General features: G+C 41.8%; 1 protein-coding gene across 48 annotated transcripts in view; it reads right to left on the bottom strand.

Moving 5' to 3' along the window:
• Nucleotides 1–16,260, bottom strand: part of RIMS2 (regulating synaptic membrane exocytosis 2) — a 378,604-nt gene that overhangs the window by 265,036 nt on the left and 97,308 nt on the right. For 6 of the 48 annotated variants that reach the window (XM_068161258.1, XM_068161250.1, XM_068161262.1 and 3 more), the window contains exon 1: nucleotides 1,470–2,031. The exons of the other annotated variants lie outside the window; for them this stretch is intronic. In XM_068161258.1, coding sequence (XP_068017359.1) covers nucleotides 1,470–1,591 — 122 coding nt within the window. In that variant the 5' untranslated portion in view covers nucleotides 1,592–2,031. Of the gene's footprint in view, nucleotides 1–1,469; nucleotides 2,032–16,260 lie in introns of those variants that run through there. 48 annotated transcript variants of the gene reach the window in all.

Genomic DNA, 16,260 nt, shown 5'->3' with positions numbered 1-16,260 from the left:
TGCATTTCGATCTGCAAAACCAGAGAATCACTGCTTGGTTTGCAGCTGATTGGAGCAGTTGCTAAGGGCTTTCTTGGCTGCTGCAGGCCTGAAACTATGCGCTTGGAAATATGCACTGGTTTACAGTCACAGCTGATAATACATAAATTATTGCTCCATTTTGTAGAGCTTCAAAGATTCCACAGTACAGCAAAGGGATGTAAGGAAAAAAAAAATCTCACTGGCTACAGATTTCATTTATATCTAAAGCAGTCTTAGGATTATTAGAGCTACCTCCATCATTCGGCATGCCCAATTAGAAATTCAGGACCAAGATAGCAAAACTTGGGAACAGTGACATTAAATAAATATTCAAGTATGGATAAGGGAAACATCAGCAGCAAGGGAGAGAACCCTTACAGTATTCTGTGAGATAAAATGATCAAGGTTTTCTGAAGCATTAAGTGCAAATATCACTGTGTTTAAGAAATAATATCCCATTTAAAAGGGATTTCTCCCACAGACACAGAGAAGAAGATCAGAATGCTGGATACAGTCTCTGCAATACTACTTCCACCCTTTTTCCAGAATGTTTCCATCAGTGCACCCTCTCCATGGAAAGAGCTACAAGATGATTTTTCCCCCCCTCCCTGATCTGTACTCCCACTCTTCTAGACAAAATTCTTAATCATTTTTATGGTTAATATTTGACAGCAGCATGAAGAAGTTGAAAGCATCAGTATGCTAGGATGCCTCCCGAACAATGCCACCAAAATAAATCATCATTTCACTTGGTAACAACCCCCCAAATACTAAAAAAATCCTAAGAAACCAATTCAAGAACTGTCTCAGACCAGTAAACAACTTCTCCCTATCATTTTTTTAATCCCCCACGAAACAATAGCTGCTCACAGTCAGCCTACAGAGCTGCCTGAGCTGCTGCAAAGCATCCACTGATCAGCTATAATTTGGCCAGTTAAAAAGATGATGGAAAAACGTCACAGGCAGGCTTCTAAAACCAAGCAGCAGCTTTCTGCCTATTTTGCCAAAGGTGTGCAGAACTGCTAATTTACATCCCCCAACAAATTATGCACGGTTAAACAGACACATCTTTGAGCATTTAATCCTTTCACTGCCACAGCCACACAGAAATCATTTTCCCAGACAAATTTGTTTATGAATATTTCATATGCACTAAGGATTACAGCCTGTAATGCCAGCTTCTAATGGTAGCTAATGTATTTGAAAGCTACATAACCATCTTCAATATTTTACTCCACCTTTGCTGCCTTTATTTCTGCAGACTGAGCTCCCATGTAAATCCTTACATAAAACAGAAAAGCAGCAAGAGAAGAGACTCACAGCTACCAGGCAAATATTCCTATCAGAGAGTGCAGTTATCAAAGTACACCACTGACATGCATGCAAATAGCTTCCTGCCAGCACAAGCGGAGACACGGCAAGGCAAAAATCATCTCGTTTCTACTCACCTGGCGTTGTTCAGCGTTTGTCCAAAGAGATCATTTTGTAAGATGTTTGGAGGGGATGAGAAAACCCCATGGAAATGAGATAAAACAGAATTGCAGACCTGGCGCAGCGTCTCAAATTGCATTTTTCTCTCTTTCCTTTCCCTTCTATTTTTCTTCACCACCTGTCTTAAAAGTCATCTATTTTGCACACACCATCAAATGCAAACATGCCAATCAAGTTCCATATTTCTCCTGATCTCTGTAAAAACTGTGCCTAAATGAGCAGGGACTGATAGTTAATTGTACAGTCATTATTCTTCTAATTCAGTCGTAGAAGATTTAGCACCCGTGCAGCTCTCTCCTGACTGAGGCAAGGATTCTAAACAGCAGTAAGCTTTTTGGGCATTCCCAGCTGAAGTGTGAAGCTGAGCTGCTTTCATGTACTCTACTCATATTTCTCCAAGCCTATTAAAAACACGCAGTGAATAGCTGCTGTCGTCAGGAGTTTCAGCACATCTGGCTGCCAGCAATACAATCTCAGAAGTAAAAAGGAGAAAAAAAAATTAAAAGAAAATGAGGGCAAGGCATCCTCACACTGTTACTACTGTCGAAGAGGAGGAGGGTTTCTGCATCTTCCCCTCCTCCTTCCCTCCCCTGTACAAGTGACTAACAGCGGTGACCATACACGCAGGTCTTTTTAATGTAAAGGCAGCTCTACAGGAGAGAAGGACCACTCTGAAAACCCTCCTCACATCAGAGATTACATGTGAGCACTGAGGCTGTAACAATAGACCTTGCAGCTCATATCTGAAAAGCTATACCACGCCTGGCACGAGAGAACAGGTTTTCAGTGCAAACATTTCAATGCAATCTCAGTGCCTGACCGAAGCCAACACTACACATCCCCACATGGAACCACTGCCCCTAGGTGCTTCACATGCAGCACCGAAGCCATGCAAACTTCCACACTCACTTATCAGGAAGGGCTGGATTAGACATGCACTACATTCTGAAATAAGAAGTCTGCAGCCTTTTAAAAAGCATGTATTGCACAGAATCAGCAATGATAGCACTGAGCAAAACCAGTTCTCTCTTTAGGTGCTTCATACCTATCTGCGGTGAGGAAAACCCACTTAGAAGCCTATGTCTCCTGTGCATATATATATATATAGGGTAGCAATTCTAAGAGCAAGAAGCAGAATCAGTCATCCAGTGTACCAGAGTGAGGTTTTGCAGCATGAGATGCAGAGTGAATGCCATTAAGTGCACAGGAAATAAGTATCCCTGACTACAAAACACATTTCTCCTCTTTTTGTTCCATGTGTGTGCCAGAGGATGGCATTACATAACATGCAGTGCACCCTACCCCTGGCAAATTGAAAAATAACAATTAAAAAGATTTTTCCTTCGAATCTCTCATTTTCTATCCTCAGCTTTTAGCATCTTAGCACTAATTACAAAATCTCCAAATAAACCAACATAAACCGAGGGCCGTTATTAAAGCTCTTCCACTGAAAGGGATTTTTAATCCCAAAAGATATGGGAATAAGCAACCTTCCAGCTAATTAAAATGCTGTATTCATGTGCTCAGAAGGGAGTACCCATCCAGGCTTCTCTGGCCAGAAGGATGGCAGCTATAATTCATATTTTCAAAAACAACAACAAAAAAAGGCATAAATTCATCTCCAAGCCCTCTGAAAGGTACAGAAGACTCAATACTAGCACCTATGTCAAATACTAGGGGAAAAAATAGTAATGAGTGAGACAGTAGATGCTAATAAAACTGCTCCCAAAACTCATATGAAAACCTACAAAGAAAGGTCTCTTCCAACCTGGTTAATTCTATTCTATTCTATTCACAAAGTAGTTTGGAATGTTTGTTTTTATTAGCTGCAGCACACTGTGTATTATGGAAACATCTCTACTGGAAAAATGGATTACTGCTTGGGGTAAAAAAGTAGGCTATGAGTATGGCAAAAGGTGGGAACTGGTGAGGTCATAGTATCATAGTATCAGTCAGGGTTGGAAAGGACCACAAGGATCATGTAGTTCCAACCCCCCTGCCATGGGCAGGGACACCCCACACTAGACCAGAGCCTCGTCCAGCCTGGTCTTAAATACCTCCAGGCTTCACCCACCTCCCTGGACAACCCATTCCAGGGCTTCACCACTCTCATGGGGAAGAACTTCCTCCTCACCTCCAGCCTCAATCTCCCCCCCTCCAGCTTCATTCCATTCCCCCTAGTCCTATCACTACCTGAGATCCTGAGAAGTCCCTCCCCAGCCCTCCTGTAGGCCCCCTTCAGGTTCTGGAGTAGAAGCTAGCGAGTATTCATGGCTATCCTGCCATAATAAAAGTGAAAAGCTGGCATTTGGTAATTCACCTTGCCCACATGGCAGAGAATTCACATTTCTATATAGGAAGTTTTGCCTTTACAGACATTCCATCAAAAAGACATTTACATATCTGCTGGTAGAAACAGAATCACCCTCATAAAATGCTACAAGTTATTAAAATAATTATTATTCTCACATGCACCACTGCACAGTGCAGAGCCAATGCTGCCCCCAGGGCAGGCACAGGACAATATTTTATCCTGCACTTCAATTACATCACCGCTTTCTTGTGTACTTCACCGACGGTCAAAGCCAAAATGTTCCTGGAGCTGCACCCAAGGTCTGAACGTTGGACATTCACCTTTCCACGTCTTTATGGTCAGATATTTAAAGTGGGAGTTATGACATCACTTTTTCCCTCTGTAACACTGTAATAAAACTACTGACTAAACGAGATCCAGATTTTAAATGTCTGATTTTTACTCAGTTAATTCTGCAGTAAGGAATGAGGAATATTCAGGCAGATAGGTAAGTAAAACCTTCAATGCAGAGAAGAGAAATGTAAAAGGATAGAACAGCAGAGAATTGAGCAGGTTTTGTGCAAGTACTTTTATTAATATCTAGAATTTTCCTCAAGATTGAACTTCCTGATGATTAGAAATATGATTTTCTGATTTAAAAAGCAAAAGGGACAGAAACACAAGAGAATTGCCTTTCTTTTCTGACCACCCTATTGCTCCCCAAGAGACCCACTGGCTAATGAACAATTCCTTCCCATAGTTGCTATGGGGCCTCTAACATTGTGGTGACCCTCTCACGTAGAGTTATTACTAAGCTCTTTTCTTAGTGACTTCCACCTTTTCCAAAATGGAATCATTTGAGCTGAGAAGAATCAAGAAAAGAAAAGAAACTTGGCAAAAAGAGGATGGAGGAGATAGAACAAAGGAGCATGAGCAGAGCAGGCTGTGCCCACTGAAGCACCCATCCTTTCAGAACCAAAATGGAACTGACAATCAAAAGTCATCTGCAGAATCAGATAGAAAATCTATTTCCTGTAGACTAATATTGCTGGAGAACAAAACAGGGAAGGTACAAAGTTGCCTTCTGTCAGTCCTGCCAGCCAGCTACTGATCTACAGCTCAGTGTTCTTCACATTAAGAGATTTCCTGTGGTGAAGGACAGACGGATTTAGAACCATTTTTAAGATTTAAGAAATTATGTCCTCAGTGTTCCCAGGTTAAAAGCCTCGTGTAAGAATCCTGCATGAGATAGGAATTAATTTTTCCCTTATGCTTGGGATTTCCTTTTCTTTAGGTCACTCCCCCTACACCCTCCAACATCCATTTTAGAAGACAAAGAGGTCCTACATGGCCAGGCTTCATTTTTCAACATGCCCCTAACTGTGTACTCCAACATGCACCAGGCAAGCCAAGCCTTACTCAAGCTCTACTCAAGCACTTGTGATTCTGGCATTTCCTAACAGCTGAGGACCTGATTCAAATAATTTTACTAGTGATTACAGTGTTTTGTGTGTTTATACTTGCATACTTATATGTACACACACACACACTCTTGCTAATTGCTGTTTCATAATACTAAACTTCACAGCACTTTTACACAAGTGCTATGTGAGCACAAACTTCTTTAAGATGATACAGAGAACGGGGACAATGAGTGCCAAATGGTCTAAGCAACTACCTGGCATGGCTGGCAGCCTGTTTCAAAATGGAGAGGCAAGCCTGCAAAAGCATCACTGGATCCATTAAGCCAGGCTACACTGATACCCATACAAGCAGCAATTTCTCCAGCCAAGCTGAATCTTCATAAACACCCTTCAGCTACGAGGAGTTTGGAAGAGAAGTTATTCTAGAAAGCTCCCAAGTACATATGGAGAGTTTCAATTCATAGAAAACCTTTCCATTAGAAGTATAAATTACACTTCTTTGAGTTCTGTTTTTAGACTCCAGAAAGCTCTGAAGATAAATCTATTGTACAAAGAAAGCTGACAATATGCACAAATGTATTATCTCAATCTTTACTTGTGGCCATCACAACTTGAAGCTACACAGGAGAGGCATTTCACAGAAGGTTGTAGCTTAAGCAATGAGAAGTCATACAACCTCCTTCAAGCTCTGCATTACAGCTCATAAGACAAAAACTGTTCTCTGATAAAAGATACTATCCAGTATAATTTTGGATTCAATTCCATTCTCATTTAGTAGATATTACATAAGCATAGTTTGATGGACTCACAGAACAAAACAGGAGAGATGAATCACTTGGAGTTTGGGGGCAAGAGTGGGATTTTTTTAAGCATACTGAAAGTCTAACCTCTATTTTTTTCAATTTCTTTTTCATCTAGATACTACATAAAACTCCATCATTAATAGCACATAAATATCTGTAATGCTGCTACCCTTGTACGCTGGTAGCATGCAGTGCCCTTGCCAAGGCATTTAGCTAAATATTCAGGATGCTTAAATATTCTCATTATGAAAAGGAAAAGTCTCTACAGTGCTTTTCAGACAGGTAAGTTAGCAGTGGACTTGTACACTGGATGGTGCCACTTTAGTACCATCTATATGACTACTCATCTGGGGACAGAGTAGCAAACTGCTGCTCCAAGGTGAGGCAATGATTATAGAGGACTAACTTCCAATAAGTTCAGGGCTGGACATTCCATGTTGCTGTTTTGAGTGAAATGAAGCCAGACTTTCATTTGGGATGAAGCACACATTCATTTCTATTTCATCACATCAATATCCAAAGGTTGAGTTTTGCAAGAGAAGTTTAGCAAATTAAGGCACACTCTACAACTCTAAAACTAATCACACAGAAGTAGGAGCCACAGAAGCAAGGATCCTGGGTAAGTAGGATAAGAAATAATGGAGAGGGATGCAGATAAAAGCCCAGTCCCAAAAGGATAAAAGTACCTAAATCCAGGCTGCAGGGAAGCATTAGCCTCTGTCCATGAACTGTAGTCACAAATGCTCTCCTTCAGCAGGCGCCTGAGCAGTCATTCAAAACACAGCCTTCTTTTTATGACAGGAAGTCTGGCAGATAGAACAGAGTCTGGGGACATCGAGAACTGAGTTCCAAGTTTCTCTTCTGGCTTCCTCAAATATGCCCACAAAGTCCTCACCAACACCCTCTTGGTTATTCCAAAGGGAATTTGCTTTGCAGTTGAGGCTGTTCTCTCTCTCTCTCTCCCGTAAAACAATTAAATATTGAAGGAACTATTTAATTCACTGAGTTAAACATTCATTGAGAATGGAAAAGTGATACTGATTTTATTCCCTGCTAGGCAGGTCACAGGTCTATGATGGAACATACTGAAATTCCAGCTAAGAGACAAAACCTTGTTACAGAAAATATCCACTAACAAAGTACAGTAACATGAAAGAAAGTAAATTCATCCTTCTGTTCAGCCATCAAATATTGGGTTTTCTTTCTTGCATTTTTACTTCAGTTTTACCTTAGTTTCATTTTTAAGGTAATAGAATAGACCAGATCAGGTTGGAAAAGACCTTTGAGATCATCAAATCCAACCTATCATCCAACACTATCCGATCAACTAAACCATGGCACCAAGTGCCTCATCCAGGCTCTTCCTAAACACCTCCAGTAATGGTAACTCCACCACCTCCTTGGGCAGCACATCCCAATGGCCAATCTCTCTTTCTGAGAAGAATTGCTTCCTAACATCCAGACTAAACCTCCCCTGGCACAGCTTGAGACTGTGTCCTCTTGCTCTGGTGCTGCTTGCCTGGGAGAAGAGCCCAACCCCCACCTGGCTACAACCTCCCTTTGGGAGTTGGAGAGAGCAAGAAGGTCTCCCCTGAGCCTCCTCTTCTCCAGGCTAAGCAACCCCAGCTTCCTCAGCCTCTCCTCACAGGGCTGTGCTCCAGACCCCTCCCCAGCTTTGTTGCCCTTCTCTGGACACCTTCCAGCAACTCAACATCTTTCCTAAACTGAGGAGCCCAGAACTGGACACAGGACTCAAGGTGTGGCCTAACCAGTGCTGAGCACAGGGCAGAATGACCTCCCTGCTCCTGATGGCCACACTGTTCCTGATACAGGCCAGGATGCCCTTGGCCTTCTTGGTCACCTGGGCACACTGCTTGCTCATGTTCATATTCATATAATTCTTTGTAATGTCTTTCTTTGCCTTCCTCACATTTAACTGTTTAATAGTAATCTACACTCTTGTTCTAGTCTAAATTCCCGATTTTAAGCCAAGGATCAGAGACTTAGAAATCTGAACAGTCCAATTATTGATTTTTCTGTCCATATCACCATCTATTACCAAGATTAATATGCTTGAGGAGACTGATTTCATAGGGGTATAAATATTAAAATAGTTCAATTCCAGCAAGCTGTGTGAAAATTAGCATCATCATACAAGGAGAAAGACCCAAGTCAGTGTGCATCAAAGAAGGCTGGGTAAAATTTAACCATTACCCATTGACTTTGTTAGTAGAAAGACAGTCAGCAGAACTTGCTGCTGATAGCATCCCATGCACAAAAGACTCGAAGTTTATCTCCTGATCTACCAGTAGCAATATCAAATAATTAAAAACAACCAAAAATTATGTTTAGAATGAGTTTTACAAAAATAGTTAAGCATCACAAAATTTGGAAGTACATTACCTGTCAAACACTTCAGGAATAAAACTTAAGTGATCTGGTTCGGGTTCCAGATAAGAATAACATCAGTGCTCCAGATAAGAGAGGTGTGAACCCCAGCGTGCTCTCAATTGCTGTGCTGAAGGTAATAGAACTTTGCTGTTTTAAATCTGTTGAGCTACCATTCCCTGTAGCAGCAACTGTTTAGTAGCCTAATTCCAGGGCAGTCAGGGATAATGCTGCATGCCAATAGTCTTTGGCTCCAAGCCCAAAAGCGCAGTTCAGCGCTGCGCCTCTAGCACGTTTCCCAGCACTGGAGCTGCTCTAGTGTCAGTGGGAGCAGGCTGTGCGCCCATCCTCACCCAGGAACTCACCCAGCAAGCATGACAACGCTTCAAATGGTTAAGAGCACGCTCTGATTAATCTACTTACATCCAGGATAAAATACAAAGATAAGCTGTCAGTTTACATTTTGCAGCTTTACTGGACTCTGAACATGCCCATCTCCGAAAATTCTCAGCACTAATGCCATCAACAGCAGGGGGGGAAAGGACAGCAACTGTCTGTCTTCTAATGAAAGGCAAAATTAACCTTGACATACAGAGTTTCCCAAGAAAGTCAAGGAGCCTAATCTACATCGGTCCAAAAGGCCAAGGATTGATGGGAGATTCCACATCCACTTTGGATTTCCTAAGCAAGAAAGTGCCAACTGTCCCCAGTTGAGTGAGCTGAAGTTCTGTGATGAGCCAAGAAATTAATTTCCCTGCATCTCATCATGGTCTTAAGTGAATTAAAGGACTAATCATCATCCATTGATAGTATGGGTTTAATTCTGAAGAGTGGCAAGCAAGTTAAACAGGAGATTTTAGCTGCACCCTTATGAGCTTGGAAAGAACACATTCTACAAAGACAACATTTGGAAGCTGAGATTTTCTCCTCTTTTAACCAGTTATGGCATAAGTAACTTTAAAATCTATGAAAGGGGAAAAAAGAAAAAGGGAAGGCTTTGAAAGTTAAATGTTTGGTGACTCATTTATTACAAACCATTTTGCTGTTAAAAATCTGTAACTCTGTATTGTATTTCAAACTCAGCTAAGACAAAGGCAGGAAGTGTGCCATATGTTCACTCGGGGGATCCTGCTGTCAGGCCTCGTATGGACACGCACACAAACTGGCACTGACCAGGCAAACAGCACACTGCAGGGTGAGTAAGATGGGGGAAGTTCCAAGCATCAGCTGGAGAAGGGAAATACAAAAATTACCCTTTTTGATCCTTTTGTTACTAAGAATGACAGACTGCACCACAACAGCACTACTTCCTGAAAGGAATCAGTAGGTGTCCCTCAGAAGTAGGTATCCCTCTCAGGGTAATTATTTTTATGCTATCATTAACGTGGATAACTTTGACCTATTGGTTAATTTCCTTAACTCAACATAGATTATGGCTTCCAAACCTCTTTCTGGAATTCTCTTGCAAGACAATATGGAAAATTTTATTTAAATATGACAAGGCATCGAATAGTTGAAAATAATTACATGAAACCTTTAATTCTAATCATTTCTTCTCTCTCTCTCACTCTCATGCACGTATTACACAATATATATACATCTTGCATGGAGAAGAGGAGGCTCAGGGGAGACACTCTTGCTGTCTACAACTACCCAAAGGAAGGTTGTAGCCAGCTGGGGGTTGGTCTCTTCTCCCAGGCAACCATCCCCAGAACAAGAGGACACAGTCTCAGGCTGTGCCAGGGGAGGTTTAGGCTGGATGTTAGGAAGCAATTCTTCCCAGAAAGAGAGATTGGCCATTGGGATGTGCTGCCCAGGGAGGTGGTGGAGTCCCCATCACTGGAAGTGCTTAGGAAGAGCCTGCATAAGGCATTTAGTGCCATGGTTTAGTTGATTAGACGGTGCTGGATGATCTCAAAGGTCTTTTCCAACCTGGTTAATTCTGTATTCTGCAAATAAAGCTTCTATTGGCAGGGCAGCTCATAACACAGAGAAAAAGCTTAAGTTGCATCTTCTTACTTAAAACAGAAAATGGAATAGTGCTGAACTTGAGGGGTTTTATTTCCAGCACTAGTGAAATAAGGCACTTTGGCTTTTGCTGTTTGGTTAATATTATATGCACCAGGACCTGTTCATAAAAACAGCTAAGAGATGGTTTTCCTCTGGCCTACAAGAAAGCTCCAGCACCTAATTCCTGCCTCAGATCTGGGCATTTCGAAGTATTTCTTGCTTAAGGAATTCTATGCTCAGAAATGAAGGTGTTATTGATTTGAGGCAGATTAAGAGGTTGAATTTAGATTGTCTGAATCATTCCCTGAAGTTATTAACATAGATGCCCAGATTCATTCCACTTAAATATGACTAAGGTGAGCAGTTTAAAAGCCTAACCAATTTTTCCTTCCTATGTAATCAATAGAACGAGGAGCATGTGAAAAAAAGTTCACGTGAGCAAAAATTGCATGAGTGTCCAAAAATAGATCTAGTGAAGTGTTCTGGCGCTTGTCTAAGCACCTTGCTCAGGAGGCAGGAGTATGACTCCGTGGTGGCATTTCTATTGCTGGATCTGAGAACGCTTTCTGAGCACACTTTCCAGTTCCTGCCTTGGCTGTGCTCTGACACCAAGTCAGGGGGAAAAAAATATCCATCTAGGTACCTTCTCTCCCTTTTTCCTGCCCATGCACTGTCCCAGCATATATTCCAGGCATTTTGTGGAGCTGAGTGTTTCCCTAACAAGTTTCCCATCGATGCCAGATCTCCCATCTTAAAGTCCCTAAAATCTTTATCAGAAAAGCTGCTGTGGCAAAGATTGCATTCAGCAAGAGACCCCACCAACCCATTTGCCTGACAAACTTACACATTCCTTCTTCAAGCCTGCAAGGCCATGATCCTACTTTGAATTAAGACAATTCATACATACTGCTTATTTTTTTTCCATGTCTGTAGGACTAGTAGGCTTCCTACAGGAGAAATACATCTGGGTTTTCTTCAGGACTGGTGGGCTTCCTCCACAAAATAATGCCTGTAAATTCTGAGTCATGGAATGATCCTATAATCAGTTCTCCATTTCCCTGACAGTTGGCTGCAATGGCTCTACATCCTAAGCTTTTAGTATGAATATATCCCTTTGTGCATGCACCTGTGGTACAAAACATACAGGTAATACTTTTTAAGGTATTAAAGCAATGCAGTTAGGGTGGAAGGGGACAATCAGAGTTAGAAAAGGTCTAACCAAGACTTCATTTCTCTGGCTGAAGGAATAGCTGACAGGAACAGAATGCTGGTATACTCTGGTTGAATAAGCAGAGGAGGACTTGTAACACACATTAATAGAGGCAGGCTCAATATACAGCAAATGTTGCACCTTGCAGGAAGCATGGTGTAGTGTATTTCAGACAATTTCATCTTCATCTGACTCACAATCAATTGAAATTTCTTGGCACCTCATTATTGTACATGAATCCTGCTTTATGCCTCATTTGCAGTTTTGGATGGTTCACCAATGAGATGTCTCTCACTGGTACAAAAGTGCTGGCCGAGAACAGAGATTCCATTGATTTTTTTGAAACTTCATCTGCTACAAAAGAGGTTTCTGTTCTTCACTGGCATCAGAAGTTATCCTTTGCATCCTTTCAAAAGGAAACAAAAAAACCAACAAAACCACCAACCAAAAGGTGATTTAAGATACTGCTAACAAAGTATTGTGTATTGCTAATCAAGTACAACACTGCAAACAGAAGCTGCAATTACAGGCACTAACATTTTCCAGACATCTGTCTTCCCTTTCCGCCTCAGCATAACACATTCAAAGTGAACCCTGACTCCCTCAGTGCTCACAGGTACTTCATACTTGCATCCCTTCTTCTCCAAACTATACCAGTTTAAGAGAGGACCTGATTAGCACCAAACAGACAGCAAGAATGAAGTCCTGCAAGAGACCACTGATGATTGCCAAGAGTAAGGTAAAGGCCAGCACAACCAAGACCTCAATATACATACTCAGGTAGAGAGATGATGCTGTGTTTGTGAAATACACAGGGTTTGCTCTCTTTGGCTGAGATCCTTTACAGGAACACTTCTTTGGGTCAACAGAGTGATCATAAAGCTCCTTGTTATTTAAAGGAAGTAGCAGTTGCAGTGCTCTTGAAGCCCATGGTAGTTATACATTGCAGAAATTGGCTTCCATTCCCTGTGAACTTGGGAGTTTAATTACTGTTTAGCAAGTTCTTAGTCACCTGGAAAATACCTCAAGAGATTTAGTGCAGCACCTCTACTTTCAGATAACTAATTTGGACTTTCAAAGGCCTCCAAACTTGTGCTGGGTGTCAAGGTGATATGTGAGAGGAACAAAGGCTAATATATGTGCAAACTAGAAGCCAGATCTTTCTCCAAATGACAGCAAGATTAAGATTAGCCTTCTCATTTTGTGAAACAGGAGCTAAGAGAACACATCTCTGCACTGGGTTGCTTATGAAATTCTGCTGCTCAGTTTCTGTTTATCCCAAAACCAGATAAAAGTTGGAGCCCTTCATATCTTGGGAAAGAGTTCAAAGAGACTAATTTATCTTTCTTTCATGTCATTATAAGATTTATGGTCTCCTGGGTTGTTCCTATCTTCAGCTGACTGGAATAGCACAAGAATATTTTCCTGCTGATCACAGACCTTTGACAGTGCCATGGAGCCTGGGTTTTATAAGCAGGAAGGCAGTGCAAATATTTTACTTTTGAAAGATTTACATTTCACACTGGAGTTTTATGTTAGTGGAGTAAAGGCAGGGCTGGGCCAGTACATGGAAAGCTTTGGGGAGGGGGTGAGGGTTACATTCATAATTGCTTGTTAGAACAACTGCACAGCTTCACAATGCTTGTGGAAATACCACAGTATACATTTCAAAACAAATCTCATTTGCAGAGGAGGGAAAAAATGCCTCCAAAAGCAGCAGCCATGTGCCACACAGTGCATGAAACAAAATGCTTCTCTTAAGGGAAACTCTGGTTTAGTTAGCTTCACTGGGCTTAACTCTGAAAAACAAACCTGGTAGCTTTTGTGAATAGCGACAAATGGGACATAAGCGTTCTTTAAAATGCTCTGAATTACCTGGAGGAGAAGTGAAGAAGTAAAGGAGGTAAGAACAAATGATCCTGCTCTACACCAGTGCAACAGTCACCACTGCAGTGTAGGGCACCATCACCCAAAGCAAGTATGTTGGGGCGCTGCTAGTACTGCCTTTAATATACAAAGCTGAGCGAGTGTCACCTACAAACTATTCCTGCCTTTTCCATTAAGGCACATCGCTTCCTCTTGTCCTTCTCCCTCTCATTTTCAGGGTCTTTATGATTGATTCTTGCTTAGGGAAGAATCTTTGCATTGAAAACAAAACAAAACCAAGACCAAACCAAAAACCCTAATCTGCTAAGTAGCAATTAAATTACTTTGGCTTTCAACTGTATCCAGAGATCCAATTTCATACTCCAATTATTGATTCTAAATGAAAATAAATTCTCCAATCATTGCATTTACTTCAGCTCTGAGACTTGGGAAGCCCCCAAAATCCTCTGCTGTATTTTTTTAAGCGCTGCAAACCCAAGTGAAATTGCATTTCTTTCAAGAATTCCTTTTGGTCCCTCTCCTGTTCCTGAGTGCTACAGGAAGATGAATCATTACGTGGCCGGTTTAGGAATAAAATGCAATTAGCTCAGCACCATGAGGAGATAAAAATCACTGAATTAACTGCTTAGTTGCAGGGTGGGGGGGGTTTAATCTTCAAGAGGTGAGATTGTTGCAAGAACTGCAATTTCTCTTCTAGCTCAAATGCCTTTCACATTTTTAACTGGAGTGTAAATATAGGACCGAGGCAAGGTCTGTTTTGTCAGTCCAGCAACAGAATCAACAAGATTTCATTAAAATTAAGCTTCCTCTGGGAAAAAACAAAGAAACAAATAATCATTTGGGTGTGTGCACTCCCTTGGAACTTCAGAATGCAGTGTTTCTCTGGAGCTGCTCAGTGTATTTGGACTTGCAAAGAAAAATCGGATGGTTTCTGCTTTAACCTCGCATCTGCCTCGACAGCCATCTTCTGTTATCATTTTAAGTGCTCATCAGAGAAGTCTATCATTTACAGTCTGGGATTCTCACAAAGCCATTACAGAAAATAATCTCTTGCAGCTAACACACACTGCTTTCGATCAAGATCTTGCCATATGAACCCTTGTCCTTGCTGGGTTTGTTTTGCTGCAGAAAATGGGGGTTCTGTCTGCAGCAAAGTTCATGGTTCAGCCTATTACAAGCTGCATAATAAAAATGTAGCTTGGCAGATAAACTACATCTAGGGAGCTATTCAAGCATGTAATATCAGCTGACAAGACACTGGACCAGAAACTGGGAAAATTGTGTTTGCAGCAGCTTAACCTCTTGTTATTCTACGAAGATGATATATTTACTGAGGTCCCTAATAGCATTTGGGGGAAGCTCAGCGCTGCAGAAATGAGTACTTTCTCCTGTCATTTTCTGAAGCACCAGGGCATGATGACAGGGGACAGTGCTTCATGGTGCAGCTGCACTGCTGCAAATACAAAACCCACTGCACATCGCACACAGCTTACACCTTTGATTGCAAAGCTCCACGTGGAGACACTGACTTCAGGTCAGCCACACTTCCTGCTTAACTTGAAATGACATTGTACTGTGCTACTTTGCTGCAACAGGGAGCTATCTCCTTAAATTGTTTGTAGCTGGCCTCCATTTGGTTAGGAAAGAATGCAATGAGGCCCCCACTGAAAGACACAGAAGACTGCTAGAAGACCTTGTAGCTGCATTTCAGCAACTGAAAGGGACCTAGAGGAAGGCTGGCAAAGGACTGTTTAGAAAGACTTGTAGTGATAGGACAAAGGGCAATGGTGGATCAGGGTAGATTTAGGTTGGACATCAGGAGGAAGTTCTTTACAATGTGAGGGGTAAAATGCTGGAACAAGTTGCCCAGAGATGTATTTGAGGCCCTGTCCCTAGAGATATTCAAGACCAGACTCACTGTGGCCCTGGAAGGCTGCTCTAGTTGGAAGTGGCCCTGCTGACTACAAGGCGGTTGGGCAAGATGAACTGTGAGGGTCCCTGCAGACAGCAGGGATGCCTCCAACTAGATCAGGCTGCCCAGGGCCACACTGAGTCTGATCTTTAATGCACCCAGGAACAGAGTCTCAACCACATCTGTGGGCAACCTGTTCCAGTATTTCACCACTCCCATTGTAAAGTGGGCAGTAGTGTCCTCCCTACTCTAGTCATGAGGTCTGTGGTGGCAGGTTGGACTAGATGATCTTTGAGGTCTCTTCCAACCTTAGTGATACTGAATACTGAAAGATACCAAATATCAGCTCTGAATACCAAGACTTCCCTGAGCTCATTCTGCATTCCAGTGAGAAAAATCAAATAGTAAATGCTTTTTTTTCAGTAAGCAGTATGCAACAAATATGCATAATTAAGGAAGGGGGTGTGAGGGGAATCAAGTCATCAGGAACAGCAAGCAAAATACAGACAGCATGCTGCACCAGGATTGTTTGAGAAGGCACTCTGCAGTAAATTATGAAAATGAAATTCCCTTTAAAAAAAAATCAACATGAGATTTGCTCACTGCAGAGAATGACTGCAGCTGAGCCCAGATTGTCACTTCAGACTGGAATTCAAACTCTGTGCTGAGTGTTTAATGAAAATGCTTCATGTTTGGAAAGAAACGCAGCAGTTTTAGACTGTTTATTAAGGTAGGTTAGCTGGGCTACAGTTTCCTTTCTCTCTTCTCCAAACACATTTCCTTTCTCTCTAAAAAGAATTGCCAAATTGTGTCTGCCATCA

Source organism: Melanerpes formicivorus, unplaced genomic scaffold (assembly GCF_026170545.1).
Source record: "Melanerpes formicivorus ecotype bairdi unplaced genomic scaffold, bMelFor1.0.p_v2 SCAF_56, whole genome shotgun sequence".
Lineage (NCBI taxonomy): Eukaryota > Metazoa > Chordata > Aves > Piciformes > Picidae > Melanerpes > Melanerpes formicivorus.
This window is presented reverse-complemented; position numbering and strand designations above follow the sequence as displayed.